Source organism: Haplochromis burtoni, unplaced genomic scaffold (genome assembly GCF_018398535.1).
Source record: "Haplochromis burtoni strain Fernald_Lab_line unplaced genomic scaffold, NCSU_Asbu1 Contig_129, whole genome shotgun sequence".
Classification (NCBI taxonomy): Eukaryota; Metazoa; Chordata; class Actinopteri; order Cichliformes; family Cichlidae; genus Haplochromis; species Haplochromis burtoni.
This window is the reverse complement of record NW_024582490.1, coordinates 723,051-736,274: the sequence shown is the minus strand read 5'-3', so window position 1 is coordinate 736,274 and position 13,224 is coordinate 723,051. Positions and strand designations below refer to the sequence as shown.

General features: G+C 43.3%; 1 protein-coding gene across 1 annotated transcript in view; it reads right to left on the bottom strand.

Moving 5' to 3' along the window:
• The window catches only part of LOC102292082 (E3 SUMO-protein ligase PIAS1), a 55,288-nt gene extending 44,312 nt beyond the window's left edge, over positions 1-10,976 (bottom strand). Inside the window, exon 1 of the mRNA XM_005930420.2 lies at positions 10,888-10,976. Coding sequence (XP_005930482.1) covers positions 10,888-10,911 — 24 coding nt within the window. The 5' untranslated portion in view covers positions 10,912-10,976. The remainder of the gene's footprint in view (positions 1-10,887) is intronic.
• Positions 10,977-13,224: the final 2,248 nt, after the last annotated feature.

The window sequence follows — 13,224 nt, the reverse complement described above, 5'->3', positions numbered from 1 at the left end:
GTTTGGTTAAATAACATTTAAATGTCAATATGATCAAATGAAATTTCCATCCCCCAACAAAGATGCCGTGTTCACCGAAGACGAGCGATGCCCGACAAAAATTCAACCCAGAGTCACGACCAAAGGTCAGCTGACAGCCACAGACCCATTCATGCTGCCTTAAACCTCTCCGTGCAGGGTTGACTGGGGATAACAGCTTTTATTCAAAGAAAATTGAACATAGAAACAAACAGAAACAGTACAGTGAAACAGCAAAGTGCATAAGGTGGGTTGTATGTACCACTCGTGATCGGCAGTCTTAGCATGTGATTTTTTCTAATTGCATGCTGGGTATGATAAGAGGAACTGACTCGCTCTTTTCTTTAAAAAAAACTGTCACTTTTTTGTTTAATATTGAAGTCAATTTCTCTAAATCTGCATGATCTGTTAGCAAACTGAGTCATTTATTTATTGATGACTCATTTTGTTCTGTCTTTCCAGTTAGGTCACACTGGGGTTTTTTCGTGGGTTTTTTGGGCAGTGGCTATTAAGGATATTAAGTTTGGGTCAATGCCTTGTTTTTACATCCAAATCTTAATTATCAATGAAAAAGTGCGTGAAGTAATTTCGAGAAATGTCGAGAAAAACAAAGAATATGCAGACAATCAATCACTGATTTATGAGGTCTACAGTACAGTGGTTTGTACATTTGCCTCTCAAGTGAAAGATCCCTGGTTCGATCTCAGGAGGAGATGCAAAAATCTCTATAGGGTTGCTTCAAGAAGGGCATCTGGTGTTAAAAGAACAAAGAAAAATCAAACATGTGGATCGACCTGCTGTGGTTGCCCCATGTGAATAAGGAGGCAGCCAAAACTAGAAGCTTCTTCTTCACTATCGCAGCATATAATCACCCACAACACAGACTGCATTCATATGTGGCTTTCAAAATAAAAGACACCACCAGATTAAGCCGAAGCTGCTAATGATCAAACTGACCACTTTAAGCTTTTCTTATTCAGATCTTGGTAAGAATGATTTCAGCGTGTGTATCACTGTACGCCGTTTCATCTCTAGCCTTTATACGACACCAGACCGGCGTTAGCAGCCTTGAGCAGCCAAAATTGTTTCCCTTTGAGCTCTGTGTTTGCTGGCGGAGCTAAAAAATTCACTGCAATATACTTGGTTTTGAGGAGGTGAACAGTAATGCAGTGCTTTGGAGTCCCTGGAGACTGGGAGATGGTGAGGCTAATAATGTTGTGCCAAGCAGTTTCTGCAAAGGTTTCTGCAGGATGTGTGTGTTTGCGAGTGTTAGTGTGGAGGCTGTGTAGGTGGATTTGGTGGTGGTTGGGGTGTGGGGAGGGGAGCGAAGGATTTTTTCTTTTTTGGGGGGGGGGAGGGGGGGGGGGGGGAAGAGAGAACTTGCACACTACCTGGCCATTATATAAAGCTCCCACTCTCGGCATGAGGGCTCTATACTGAGTGCCAGCTCCCTCCCCATCCTCCACGCCTCTTTGTCCTCCCATCCCCCCACCTCTTAGCCTTCCAGCTTCTCTGACTCAGGCTTTAACTCTGAAATACCTCCGCCCTTTGTTTTCTCTCCCTCCTGCCTCTGTAGTATCAAAACCACTGTGTGCTATATGGATCAAACAAAAGATGGTATTTGGGTCAAAAATATGGATGAGGCTATTCCTTTACCCCCGTAGCAGGATCAGATGAAGCCGCCCAGCTGGACCGACTTCAGTAATGCTTCTCTTCTAATCATTAGCGCATTAAACGCTGTGCCACCATACCTGAGGCTACTGAGGTCTAGTCCCAGCATGCCATGGGCAGATAGCGGATCTAAATACCAGTCCCCTTCCACGCTCAATGGCACAAGTTGTAATGGGAGGCCGTTTGTGATCTGCTGCCAGAACGTTGCAGGTACATGGTGCTGGTAGCAACCAAAGCACACAGTTAAACTGTAGCTGTAGGTGGACGCAGACAGCTGGCACGAAAAAACTGACAAAGACGAGGGACGGCAAAGCAATCCAAACAGCTGAGCGGGAGGGAAACGCCTGTTGATTTTATTGCTGGCCTCACTTCTGTGTTAAAGAAATAAGGACGCAACTAACACTGTAAGGCTGAGAACGACAGCACCGAGTCCCGATGTGTTGCTCTGGTGAGAAAATGAAGAGCGGAGCTACGAGGAGTTTGCTCTGGCCCTCTAGTTCACCGTTTTAATCCTGTGGAGTTGGCAGAAGTCGGCGCGCATCTAGATGAAGGGGAATAGTAGAAACGGTAGCAGGAGACAGCAGGCTGTGCAGAAAACATGTTGCTGGCAAAGAGCACAGATGTCTTTTTCTTATTACGGTGGCTTCTCCAGTGTTGGGAGTCCAATCCCGAGATTCATTCAGAGAAACCCAGCAGCTTTAACGGGTGCAAGGGCCACGTCTGCACCGAATGAAGCCTCCCGATGCAATTTCTCCACGGCCTTACATCTCAAAAGATACATTGCACCGATGATTTTAAACGAGCTGTCAGTTCAAAATGAGAAAGACAACACACATCAAACCTGAGCTCGCTTTAATCCCTACACGTGCGCTCCTATTGTTCCAGCCTGTCGTCTAATTTAATTTGCTTATTCACACTTGATAGTACGGGGCGTCCCAAAAGCCCAATTCCTAAGTAACATGTTTTTGAAATTACGGCTGTGGTGTCATGAGTAACAACCTGTTTGACAAATGAAGCCGCTGCAGAGCTCGCAACAGTCCCGCCAGCCTCACTGAAAACTGTAAAAGCAATTTCTGTAAATACTTTGCCTCTGAGGTAATACTGAGCCACACTTTTACCATCATGATACAAGACTGCGACGCGAGACAACTGAAGGAGCACCGGACATTGAGTGCCTGTGAGTATGTGCCATTTTTCTATCTTTAGGTGACTGCATGATGAAGTACTGTGGAACTCCCTTGTGGAACTTTCCAAAATAACCATTTGGCAACCAAATAACTGCCACTACATCCTCACATTTTCAATCTTTCAGAAGAGAAGGGGTGTTTAATCTAAGTCTAAGTGCATCACCTAGAAAAAAGAAAATCATCTTTCACTCTGTTCATTGCACCTTCACGATGGACGCGAGTTAAACTCTCAGCTAGCTACTCGTCAGCTGTGAGATCCCTCTCTGTTGCCCCCGGGCCATTTTGCATAAAGTGCACGCTTTGCAGTTTTAAAAATAACTGTGCGAGAGAATAACATATCTTTTGTCCAGTACGTTCCCATGATTTTGTTCTCACCGTCTTTAGTGGACACACAAATGCGTTGGCGATTCCAAGACGTGACCGTGAGCTGCTAAGCTAGGCCTGGCAGTTAGAAATTACAGCTGAGCAACTCAGGTGAGATGGAAAAGTGAGAAGCAGAGACAGAAATGTTAGTATATGCACAACTCAGCATGCATCCTCTCATTGCCCTGAAGCTAGTTAGAAAAGATGCTAACGAAGGAAAACGTCAAAGTACCAACTGCTTTTCTCGACCAACAACTGCATCCGTCTCTCCGTCTCTAGCATTAAACATCAGAGTTAGAGTAAAGAAGAAGAAGAGTGTAAGCGTATCACACCAGCTGATATAGAGTTACAACTTCACTTCAACATTAGAGGCCGTTTGTGTATTCTAGCAGGAGTTTCTGAGCACAGGGAGCCTGAAGTCATGTAGAGAGAGGGGGAGGGAGTGCACCAGGTGCTATCCAGGTTGGGTGTATGTTTACCTTCCAGCGCAGAGCTTCTAGACAGCTGTTCTGCACTGGGCCAAATCATTAAATCGTTGTGCCGCATGTGAGAATTTGCAGAAATCTATTCCTTCATGGGCAATAACTGTAATCCCAACCCAGAAATCCCAGCCCTCATTCTAGAGGTAAGAGGTGATCCACTGGATCATCACTGCAAGTTCACTGATTCAGTCCTTCAAGCAAAGAATGCAGATGTCTTTTCATTAAAAAATAAATAAATAAATAAAAAATGGAAAAGGGCATTTTTTCCCCCACTCGCAGCAGGCTACTGTCTAAAGAACCATAAGGAATATTTGGTGAATCTGTGCCATAAGCTGCCGTCAATCAGGTTGAAGGTCACTCAAGAGGCTAAACCCTGCACTAACTTCTATTATTAATCTTTATCGCTTTGAGCTACAACCGACTGTTTAGGACTCAGAGACATCGTCTGCAGTCGGTTTCATTCTCCCAGTGATCACACAGGTGTCATTATATAAACATAAACATACATGAAGGGAAACGTGCAGGATTTCTTTCTAGCTGATGACACAATAATATTAAATGTTCTCTTTCTAAAACTTAACTGTGCATACAGGTATATAGCATGAAAACCTAATTATCTGGCCAATTATGGACAAAATGCAATTGCAAAGAAAACGTTAAACAACTCTTTAGTTACGCTGCCATGAGCCACATGAGCAGAATAGTATCTAGCCACGCTCACCCATGATGTCATGTGTAATTAAGCACCGATCGAAATACAGTCCCATACATTGTGCGTTTCCAGCAACTACAAATATGAATTCGCATGTGTTGCCTTTGGAGTAATTTTCAGGAAGGTTTTTTTTCTTTCAGTAACTGTTTGTGTAATCTGTGTTGAAGCCTAACAAACTGCACCAAGACCCATGATTGATTGGGAGAATGACAGCTAACCCTGATGAATATTATAAAAACCCAGAATTATTACCGCCTGGATGTTATGCGCCTCTGGCAATGAAAGGATTTAATAGGAAGGCACCACAGATTAATGTTATCAATTCTGAATATCTGGAATATCTGAAATATGTCAGCAATAAAGGCCCCAAAACAACCAAAAAAACAACAACAACAACAAAAAAAACATGCATTAATTAAACAAAAAACTTGTTTTTAAGGTCACAGTGTCCTTAGACCAAGAACAAATCTCAAACATTATGCCTCTAGCCATGTTGAGCGCTGGCACAGATGAATTAAAAACTTGTGCCACACTGCAGCAAATCATGGGTAAATTATGAATCACAAATTGCAAAGTGACAGCATAACAAACTCGGCGCACAAGTTGCACAAAGCTGCGGCTGGAGAGATTTATTAACTCCAAGGCGAGGGCCTAAAAAGCACACATGACTCCAAAAAGCCTGCAGCGGGATAACAAATAAATTCTCGCTGGAGACAAAATTCATTCATCCTCTTGATTCACACCAAAACATCTCTAATACTCAAAGATATTTTTTAAAAAAAGAGAGCGATATCTGCCTCTGTCTCTCTTCCAGTTGGAAACACACAATCGAGCTCCAAACTGCTGCCTACCCATGTCCATCTCAAATGTGACATGTTTCCACGGCAACAGGACTATGTAACAGATCACCACAGGAGTAATGAAAAGCTCAGTCTCGGCAGAGCAGCAAAAAAAATAAAAAATATTAAGAAAAAAAAAACGGGGGACAAAAACAAAATCGATAACCGCATGACGGCGTGTTCTCATTGGTGGCAAAATATCAGACAATAATTGAGCTTAAACGCAGGTTTGATTGGACTGAACGATCAAGTCCGCGCCTCACGACAAAGTACGCTTGTTATCTGGGAGTAAAAGCACCTAAACTTCACCGAATTCAGAGAAGCAGCAAAAAAATAAATAAATAAATAAATAAAATAATTGTCCTTCTGCAGCCGTCTGTTCCTGCTGGTTCACTGCAAAGCACCTCTGACATCTCTGTAAAAGATGAGACGTGCAACATCTGGCGCACGTTTCACACTGTGAGATTTACGCCATCTGCTCTGAGCTGTCGTGCGTCTTCACCTATCACAGCTTTTGTTCTTTTTTACATTTTTGCGTCTGGGATGATGCTATAAAAAGTTTTCTGGCGTAAGAACGCAACTGCAAATACCCGAACACGCGAGAGCAGTCATCACTCACACTTAGCCCCTTCCACGTTTACGTCTGCTCCTCTTTAAACTGGAAATCAGCTGCAGTGATAATGACAGTGACAATGAGAGAAATAGGCAGGTGCTGAAAGGATGTAAGGGAGCAGAGAAGAGTGCCTGTATCATTAGGGATTAACCTAGCCACAGGCTCTACAAATAGACTGTCTCCACCTATAAGCCGCCAGCGCACAGACAGTTATTTGTATTGCCAGGTTGCTGCTGCTGCTGCAGCTCCTGAGAAGAGAGAAGACAGTTCAAAGAAGCCGAGGAGGATCGGGACTCCTGTGAAACAAAATGCAACGCAACAGGACACGTTTCCTTTTTCCTTTTTGTGTGTGTGTGAGTGTGTGTGTGTGCGCGTGGTGGGGGGGGCTGGCAACATCAGAGGCTTTCACAATCGTGGATTGCGTCTGAGAGATGGATGCGTTGCAGATTCGTGCGGCAGTTCGCCACACAAAGTATGATAATAAACAGCCTGAGGCCTCCTGAAGGTAACGCGCAGCAGTGCAAACCAATATACAGTGACGTGCCAGAACAGCATGTCCCACCTCTAATGCTGTTGGTCTTTTGCCAAGGCTTGGACAAGACCTCTGAAGGTGGCTGTGATATCTGGCACTCAGACGTCAGCTGCGGATCCTTTCGGGTCCAAAACAATCGCACGGCAATAACGAGCTGGCCCTCAGGTCTTTGCACCTGCCCATTTCTCCCATACACAACACGTCCACTCGAAGATGTTCGCTGCATGTGCATGATAACTATAACATGCACTTCATCTGTAGATTGGCTGTAATACTGTGGCTCACAGGTGTGTAGCAGAACTAAAAATGACAGTTCTGGGGTGGGGGTTTCTTAAAGCAACCCAAAACAAATGCATTTCTTCAGCACACTGAATCAGAGAGTGGGTTTTCATCTGAAGAAGTCACCTTGACATTTAGGAACACTGCAATAGATATTTCTCATTATTTGGTGACATTCAAAACAATCCAGCAGACACGTCCAAACTGTGGCTGCCGTTACAGCTCGATCCACTAACTCATTAAGGAGCAAAAATAACCAGCGACTCATTTGGAAATAAATTTAAAACTTTTAATCTTTTTTTTGGTCATTTTTTTCCACAGGAAAAAAGCCAATTACTTTCTTTTTCAAGTTCCCTCATAAAAGAATCTGATTATTTCCCTTCTTTTGTGAACCAGCTCAATTTGTCCTCATTCAAAGACACTGTGACAGTTATTCATTAATAATGAATATTTGTCTCCCCGGCATAAAAATAAAAGACAATAAATATTCACAAACACTGTTAGAGCACTGGCTATCAACCAGATTCTTATTTTAAACATCAGAAAGTTCACATTTGTTGCTCGACTGCGATGATGGAAAACCATTTGCTGCAGCGGTACGTCTTGTACAGCAGAGAGCTGTGCTTAAAGATTGCCAGAGCGCCGATTTTAACACGCTTTCCTTTTCATTAATGCCGTTCGCTTCTTTCACACACTGTGACAGTTCCACACTTGCACAAAAAGCTCAGAAGTAAGACCAGCCAACCCAGTGCACAACATCTCAGCTATCTGATGCCACCCAAAGTGACAAAACCACAACGTGGTGTATAAGAACAGAAGAGACCCTCATTCGTTAAAATAACACGTAAAAAAAAAATCTCAGGTGTGAAAGAGCTGCTGGAATTAAAATGGTGATGTCCTGGAGCTCATCTGATCTGCTCACATCCCTGTGAGCGACTGGAACTTTCTGACATAAACACTAAAAATCCCTCAATGAAACAAAACAAATCACAGCACATCATCCTGCAAAAATGAGTTTAAGTGAAGCCTTAGAGTGCTGAAAAGCGTATAAGCTTAATTAAAAAAAAAACAACTTCAAATCCAGAAAATGAAACATAGATGCCTGTCTGTTAGAAAAGCAGCCGTTTTGTGCTTTGCCACTTTTCAATGAAAGATTTGAAACGTCATCAAATCTGAATTGCAGCTTGGCCTAAACAGAAAAATAAATAAACAAATAAATAAATAAATAAAGATAAAATTAGTTTGGTTTTATTTTTAGCTGTGTTAAAATTATCATGGGTGCACCGTGAATCATCCCCAACTGTGAGCTGACTCTATTTTCACACCCGTCTTATAAAGTGTTTTTCAGTGTCTATGTCACTTGTTTAAGGCAGGGGTAGGGTATGATTTTGGCTCTGTAACCTTTCAGCAAACTGTAATTCCTGAAAAGGAGCTGAACCTGCACCTCCTCTGGGCTTTGTTGGCCAATTACAGGTCTATGATGCATGCCCACGCTCTGCAGAGAGCTGTGTGGGAGCTCCAGGAGCAGAGATGCCTGCTTTATTATTGTTTTTGTTTTCCCTTTGCCCAATTTCTGCCTAATTGCATTCATTTTGATGGGTGCTGAAATCTTACAGCGTTAAAGCAGCTGTTAAAAAGTTGCCACAGGTCTGAGATGTGATCTTAATAATAATGGATTGCATTTATATAGCGCTTTTCTAGGCACCCAAAGCGCTTTACAATTCCACTATTCATTCACTCTCACATTCACACACTGGTGGAGGCAAGCTACAGTTGTAGCCACAGCTGCCCTGGGGCAGACTGACAGAAGCGAGGCTGCCATATCGAGCCATCTGGCCATCACCAGTAGGCAACGGGTGAAGTGTCTTGCCCAAGGACACAACGACGGAGACCGTCCGAGCCGGGGCTCGAACCAGCAACCTTCCGGTTACAAGACGAACTGCCAACTCTTGAGCCACAATCGCTCCAGGCTTCACTTTTTTTTTAAAATTGTTTTTCATTTTTTAGACATACTTTGGATTAATAGCAAATTCCAAAACTGCAGAATCTGCGCTGCTCAGCAAGAAAGTGCATCTTTCGGAAAACTCTTTGGTCGTGAGCCATTTGACTAAAATGCTTCAGGAATGCACTCTGAAATTTGCACTAGAATGATTCACTCTTACCTCGGCATGTTCTAAGAAAGACGCAATTAAAGCCCCTCAAAGTGATCAAACGCTTCCTTTCACGCAGGAGGTTTGGCAAGCAACTACTCGTTTAACAGGTGAAGTGCACCTTTTTTTAGGTTTACCAAGTGTAACAGCATACTGGGCTGTTACACTGAGCTCAGGTCGAGCATTTCAAACAAGTTCACTGCCTTACTTGTTTGAGCAGAGCTCTAGAAACACACACTTAGGACAAAAAGCAACCATACAGTTCAAGAAGTAGGGGGCAAAAAAAAAAAGTGTTGTTTTTTTTGTTTTTTTAACGCCATTGCTGCATAAACCCTTTTTCCAATTTTATTTGAATTTCTGAATACCACAGATCAGCTGAGTTGTCACTGATCTGACACTGTCCACGGGAAATCGTAAGTGCATGACCACTGTAAGTTTAACACTTTCAAAGACCTGAAACTGTAACCAATAAATCACTTTCTCAGATCCTCCTCAGCACCTTTTACGGCTCCTGTATGATGCTGCAAATCTATAAATACTCGGTGTGAAGTTTCATCAGCATTTCATCATTACTGAACAGTCAGCAGCGATCAATGCAAGAAATCCTCACCATTCTTTTCGTGCATATCAGCAGGTGCAGCATTGCACAAATCTGTTACCCCGTTCCAAACATGATGCTAAACACGCTCATCACATCGTGCTAGAGCTCAAATTTTATTTGAAATGCAATCCAAAAAAATCCACAAGGAGGGCTAGAGCCATGTTTGTGGGCTGACAGGTAATCATAAAGGCAAATCTAAAGAAAAAAGCTGATCATCAGTTCACTGCCTGGGTCTCTATGTTTTAGACAGTCTGTTTGCAGGTGATTTCTTAGATTAGGCTTTCGCACTCTTTCCCACTGGGAGATCTAGAAAACTATTTGCTGATTAAATGACAATGAAAATAAACAGCAGCTGCTGCCCTACTGCAAGCACTTAAGAAAATAAAAATGTGGAGAAAACACGTGTCTCAAAAAAAAAGAGCTGCAAACACACATTCATACATATCTGAAATATGAATTGCAAAGCTTTATATTAAGACCACACGTGTGTTTTCAATATAGGCAGAGGATGTATCTACAAACCTGTTCATTACAGTGAGTGCAGCTGAGCAGCAGCTGGCACAAAGGAGCATGTATAGATCCACAGATCCCGGACAGGCAGTGGAAACACACCGGAGGGGGGAGGGATCTAAAAATAGCCCAAGACTCTGATCAATAACTGTTAGATATGTTCAAACTGGGCTCTGCCACGCTGCCAAGGCAATACAGCGCATAAGGTGCGCGTCGGATGCCCCGGCGAGGAAGCCGCACCTGGTGCTGATATAACGGCAACCAGCTGCAGGAGCACCGTTAGGCGAAGCGGTGCGTCTTATTGTGCGTGTATCAACAGGTACGGAGGAGTCGCTGGTATTACTGAGCAGGCGGGATAGTGTTACTCCGCCCGCGGCCACACTCGGCCTCTGCCCGGACACCACGCACGACAGTTTCTAATTATTAATAAGTGCTCATTAATCCGGAGGGGACTTATTTCTAACGTAAACCAACAGGCGTGCAGCCGCTGTCATGTCCACACACACACTGACAGTCTGGAGGCTGTCGGCACGTCAAAGCCTGCAAACCGACATTATATTCTCCGAATTTACGAGCCGAGCGTCGGCACGGAGACAACTGCCCCTGCCGCGAGGAGAAGAACCGTCTCTTTCGGGGTTAAAGAGGAGGCAGAGACTGGTTGTGAAGTGAATACCGCCCTGCCAGCATCTGGTGTGCCGAAGAAAACGGTCAGTTCAGCCAAACCAGCGCGTCTCAATATCAACATAAACATGCTCGTGCGAGCTTTGGCGCTCGCGGGTTCAATAAAGTTCCGGCAGTTTTTGCCCAATAAACACAAAATCTGACAGGATCTCTGCCCCATGAGACTTAAACCCCTGAAGAACTGTGTGACCCAACAATCGATCGCTTCGCAACCGAGTAAATTTATAATGATTTCAGGCTGCGCCTTACCTTCAGTTCCGCACTCTCCGCCATCTTGTATTTCTTTGCGCAGGCGTGGTGAGGTGTTGTCACATGACTGGGACGCGCAGAGAACCCGCAGGAGCGCGCACAGCGGTGCGTTTAGGTGCACAAATTTAAAAAAAGGAAAAACAGGAGCAAAATGAAGAAAAGTCTATAGAATAGACTAGAATAGTCTACAAAAGAATCGAATAGGGCTGAAATCAAGTTAGCAAATTTAAAAACAACACAGGTTGACCAAAGTGCTGTACAAACTGAGAAAAAAAAGAAAAGAAAAATAATATATATATATAAGATAAGACACAAAATCAAAAATAACTCAATCATAAGCTAGGGAGTAAGATGTGCCTTCAGATGGGTTTTAAAAATGTTGAGTGTTGCAGAGGTAATAGTGTAAAAAGGCAGACTGTTTCAAAGTTTAGGTAACCGCAAAGGCCTGGTCTCCTCTGTGTTTTAGTCTGCTTCTAGGAACAACCACAAGCAACTGATCAGCTGACCTTAGACTGGAGTATGTTAAACTCAAGTTGAAGATGAGAGAGTAGAGCAGAATGATGTCTTTTTCAAAACATTGCAATCAGTAATAAAACTGCTTTAATCTTTTTAAGTTAAAGATTTCAACAAAACTCACTGCAAACCTCCTTTGTGCGTGTGACAGCTCGTGTCAGTCAAGTAAAAACAAAAAAACACTGCTCTAAAATGTTCAACATTTAAAAAAAAAAAAAGTTTGGACCTTTTTCAAATTTAAATGTTGAAACAAATGAGGATTCTTTTTCTTTTCCTTTCTTTCTTTTTTTGAATATATACTAATTTCATATACAATACATAATTTCATGCCAGCAAGATATTTTTATCTTGACATATTATCTTGATATATAAGATATTTGTTTATAAAAGCTGGGGTTGCCTGGGAGAAGGGGTCTGATTATTGAAAGACCCGAAACCCCAATGACCCCAGGTTACATCACTGATGATTTGTCCAGGGGCACCAGATGATGTATCATCAGCTGTTTTCTGGAATTACCAGTGACCACCAGGTTGACCACCAAGTATAGATTGGTGACAGTTGGAAAGACAGCAGACAGCTCGGAAAGACGGCACAGGGGCAGCAAGGGGTGGCATCCCAAGTTGCATCTTCCAAGAGGACGATCCCACTAAAGCTACAAGTCAACCTACCGGGGGGTGGAAGAGAATCCTCCCAGATGGATCAAAGAAATACGACTCTTGGCAATGGAAATATGAGCAAAATCTTGGTCTGTGTCAAGCCCTGATTAACCCATCTGCACCAGAGCAGGAATTTGATGGGGAGGAGTACCTTGCAAAGTTTATAAGAACTGTCCAAAGCTACTGAGTAGTGATTTGGAGGAGGGGCAAGGTAGCAAAACAGTGGAGACAAGCGGAGGGGGGTGTGGATCCCAAAGGAGGATAAGTCCAAATACATTGATCAGTGCACGAACTCGCCCATCCTTTTCGCTCTTGCCATGAACATAACGATAACCTTTATTAGTCCAACGTGTGGGAAATTTGTTGGGTTAAGGCTGCCGAACTTTGCCAACCCTTCCGACCATACATACATTACAACATCACATGGGTCAGAGAGGTATAACAATGGAAAATGCACAACATGAGGAAAGACGAGGAGAAAATAGAACTCCCCCAGACTGAGCTCCAACAGGGAGATCAGTTTGAGGACAGAAAAAAAACCCACCTCAGCACATAGCACTTGAATCAGCACATCTCACTACATAGAAGACATAAGCTTCGAAGGCGTTTGGAGGGGGTGAGTGTATGTCTGTGTCAGTGTACGTGCGTATGTGTGCGTGTGTTCCATGTTCAGCCGAGAGAAAGGTCGTGTCCAATTTCATGGGCTGCATCCTCCTGAGGACCCAGCCTTCGCGGTCTACGTGGGCCGGGTCCTCAGAAGGTCGGGTAGGCCGGAAGTAAACGGCTGGGGAAATTGGACTAGCCTTCTGATTAGCGTCACCGCTGTCTCGGTGGAGTTTAACAAACTCAGCCGTCTGCTCCTTGCTATCTAAAATATAACAGGACACTGGCGTAAATTCTCGACTGTCTCATACTTATGTTTAATCAGGTTTCTGTTTGACGTTTAGTCAGCTGTGTAAAAACCAAGGAGGAACCCACCCAAGGAATTAATAAAGTTTTATTTTATCTAATCTAATCTAATAACTTTAATCTCAGCCAAACCGATTTACTCACGAACAAACAAAACACTGAAAGTCCAACAATAAAATTTTTAGGTTGTCTAAGTGACTTATATATTACGTTTAACCTGAGTAGCGAAAGTCCGCGGTGATCTGAAAATGATGTGCC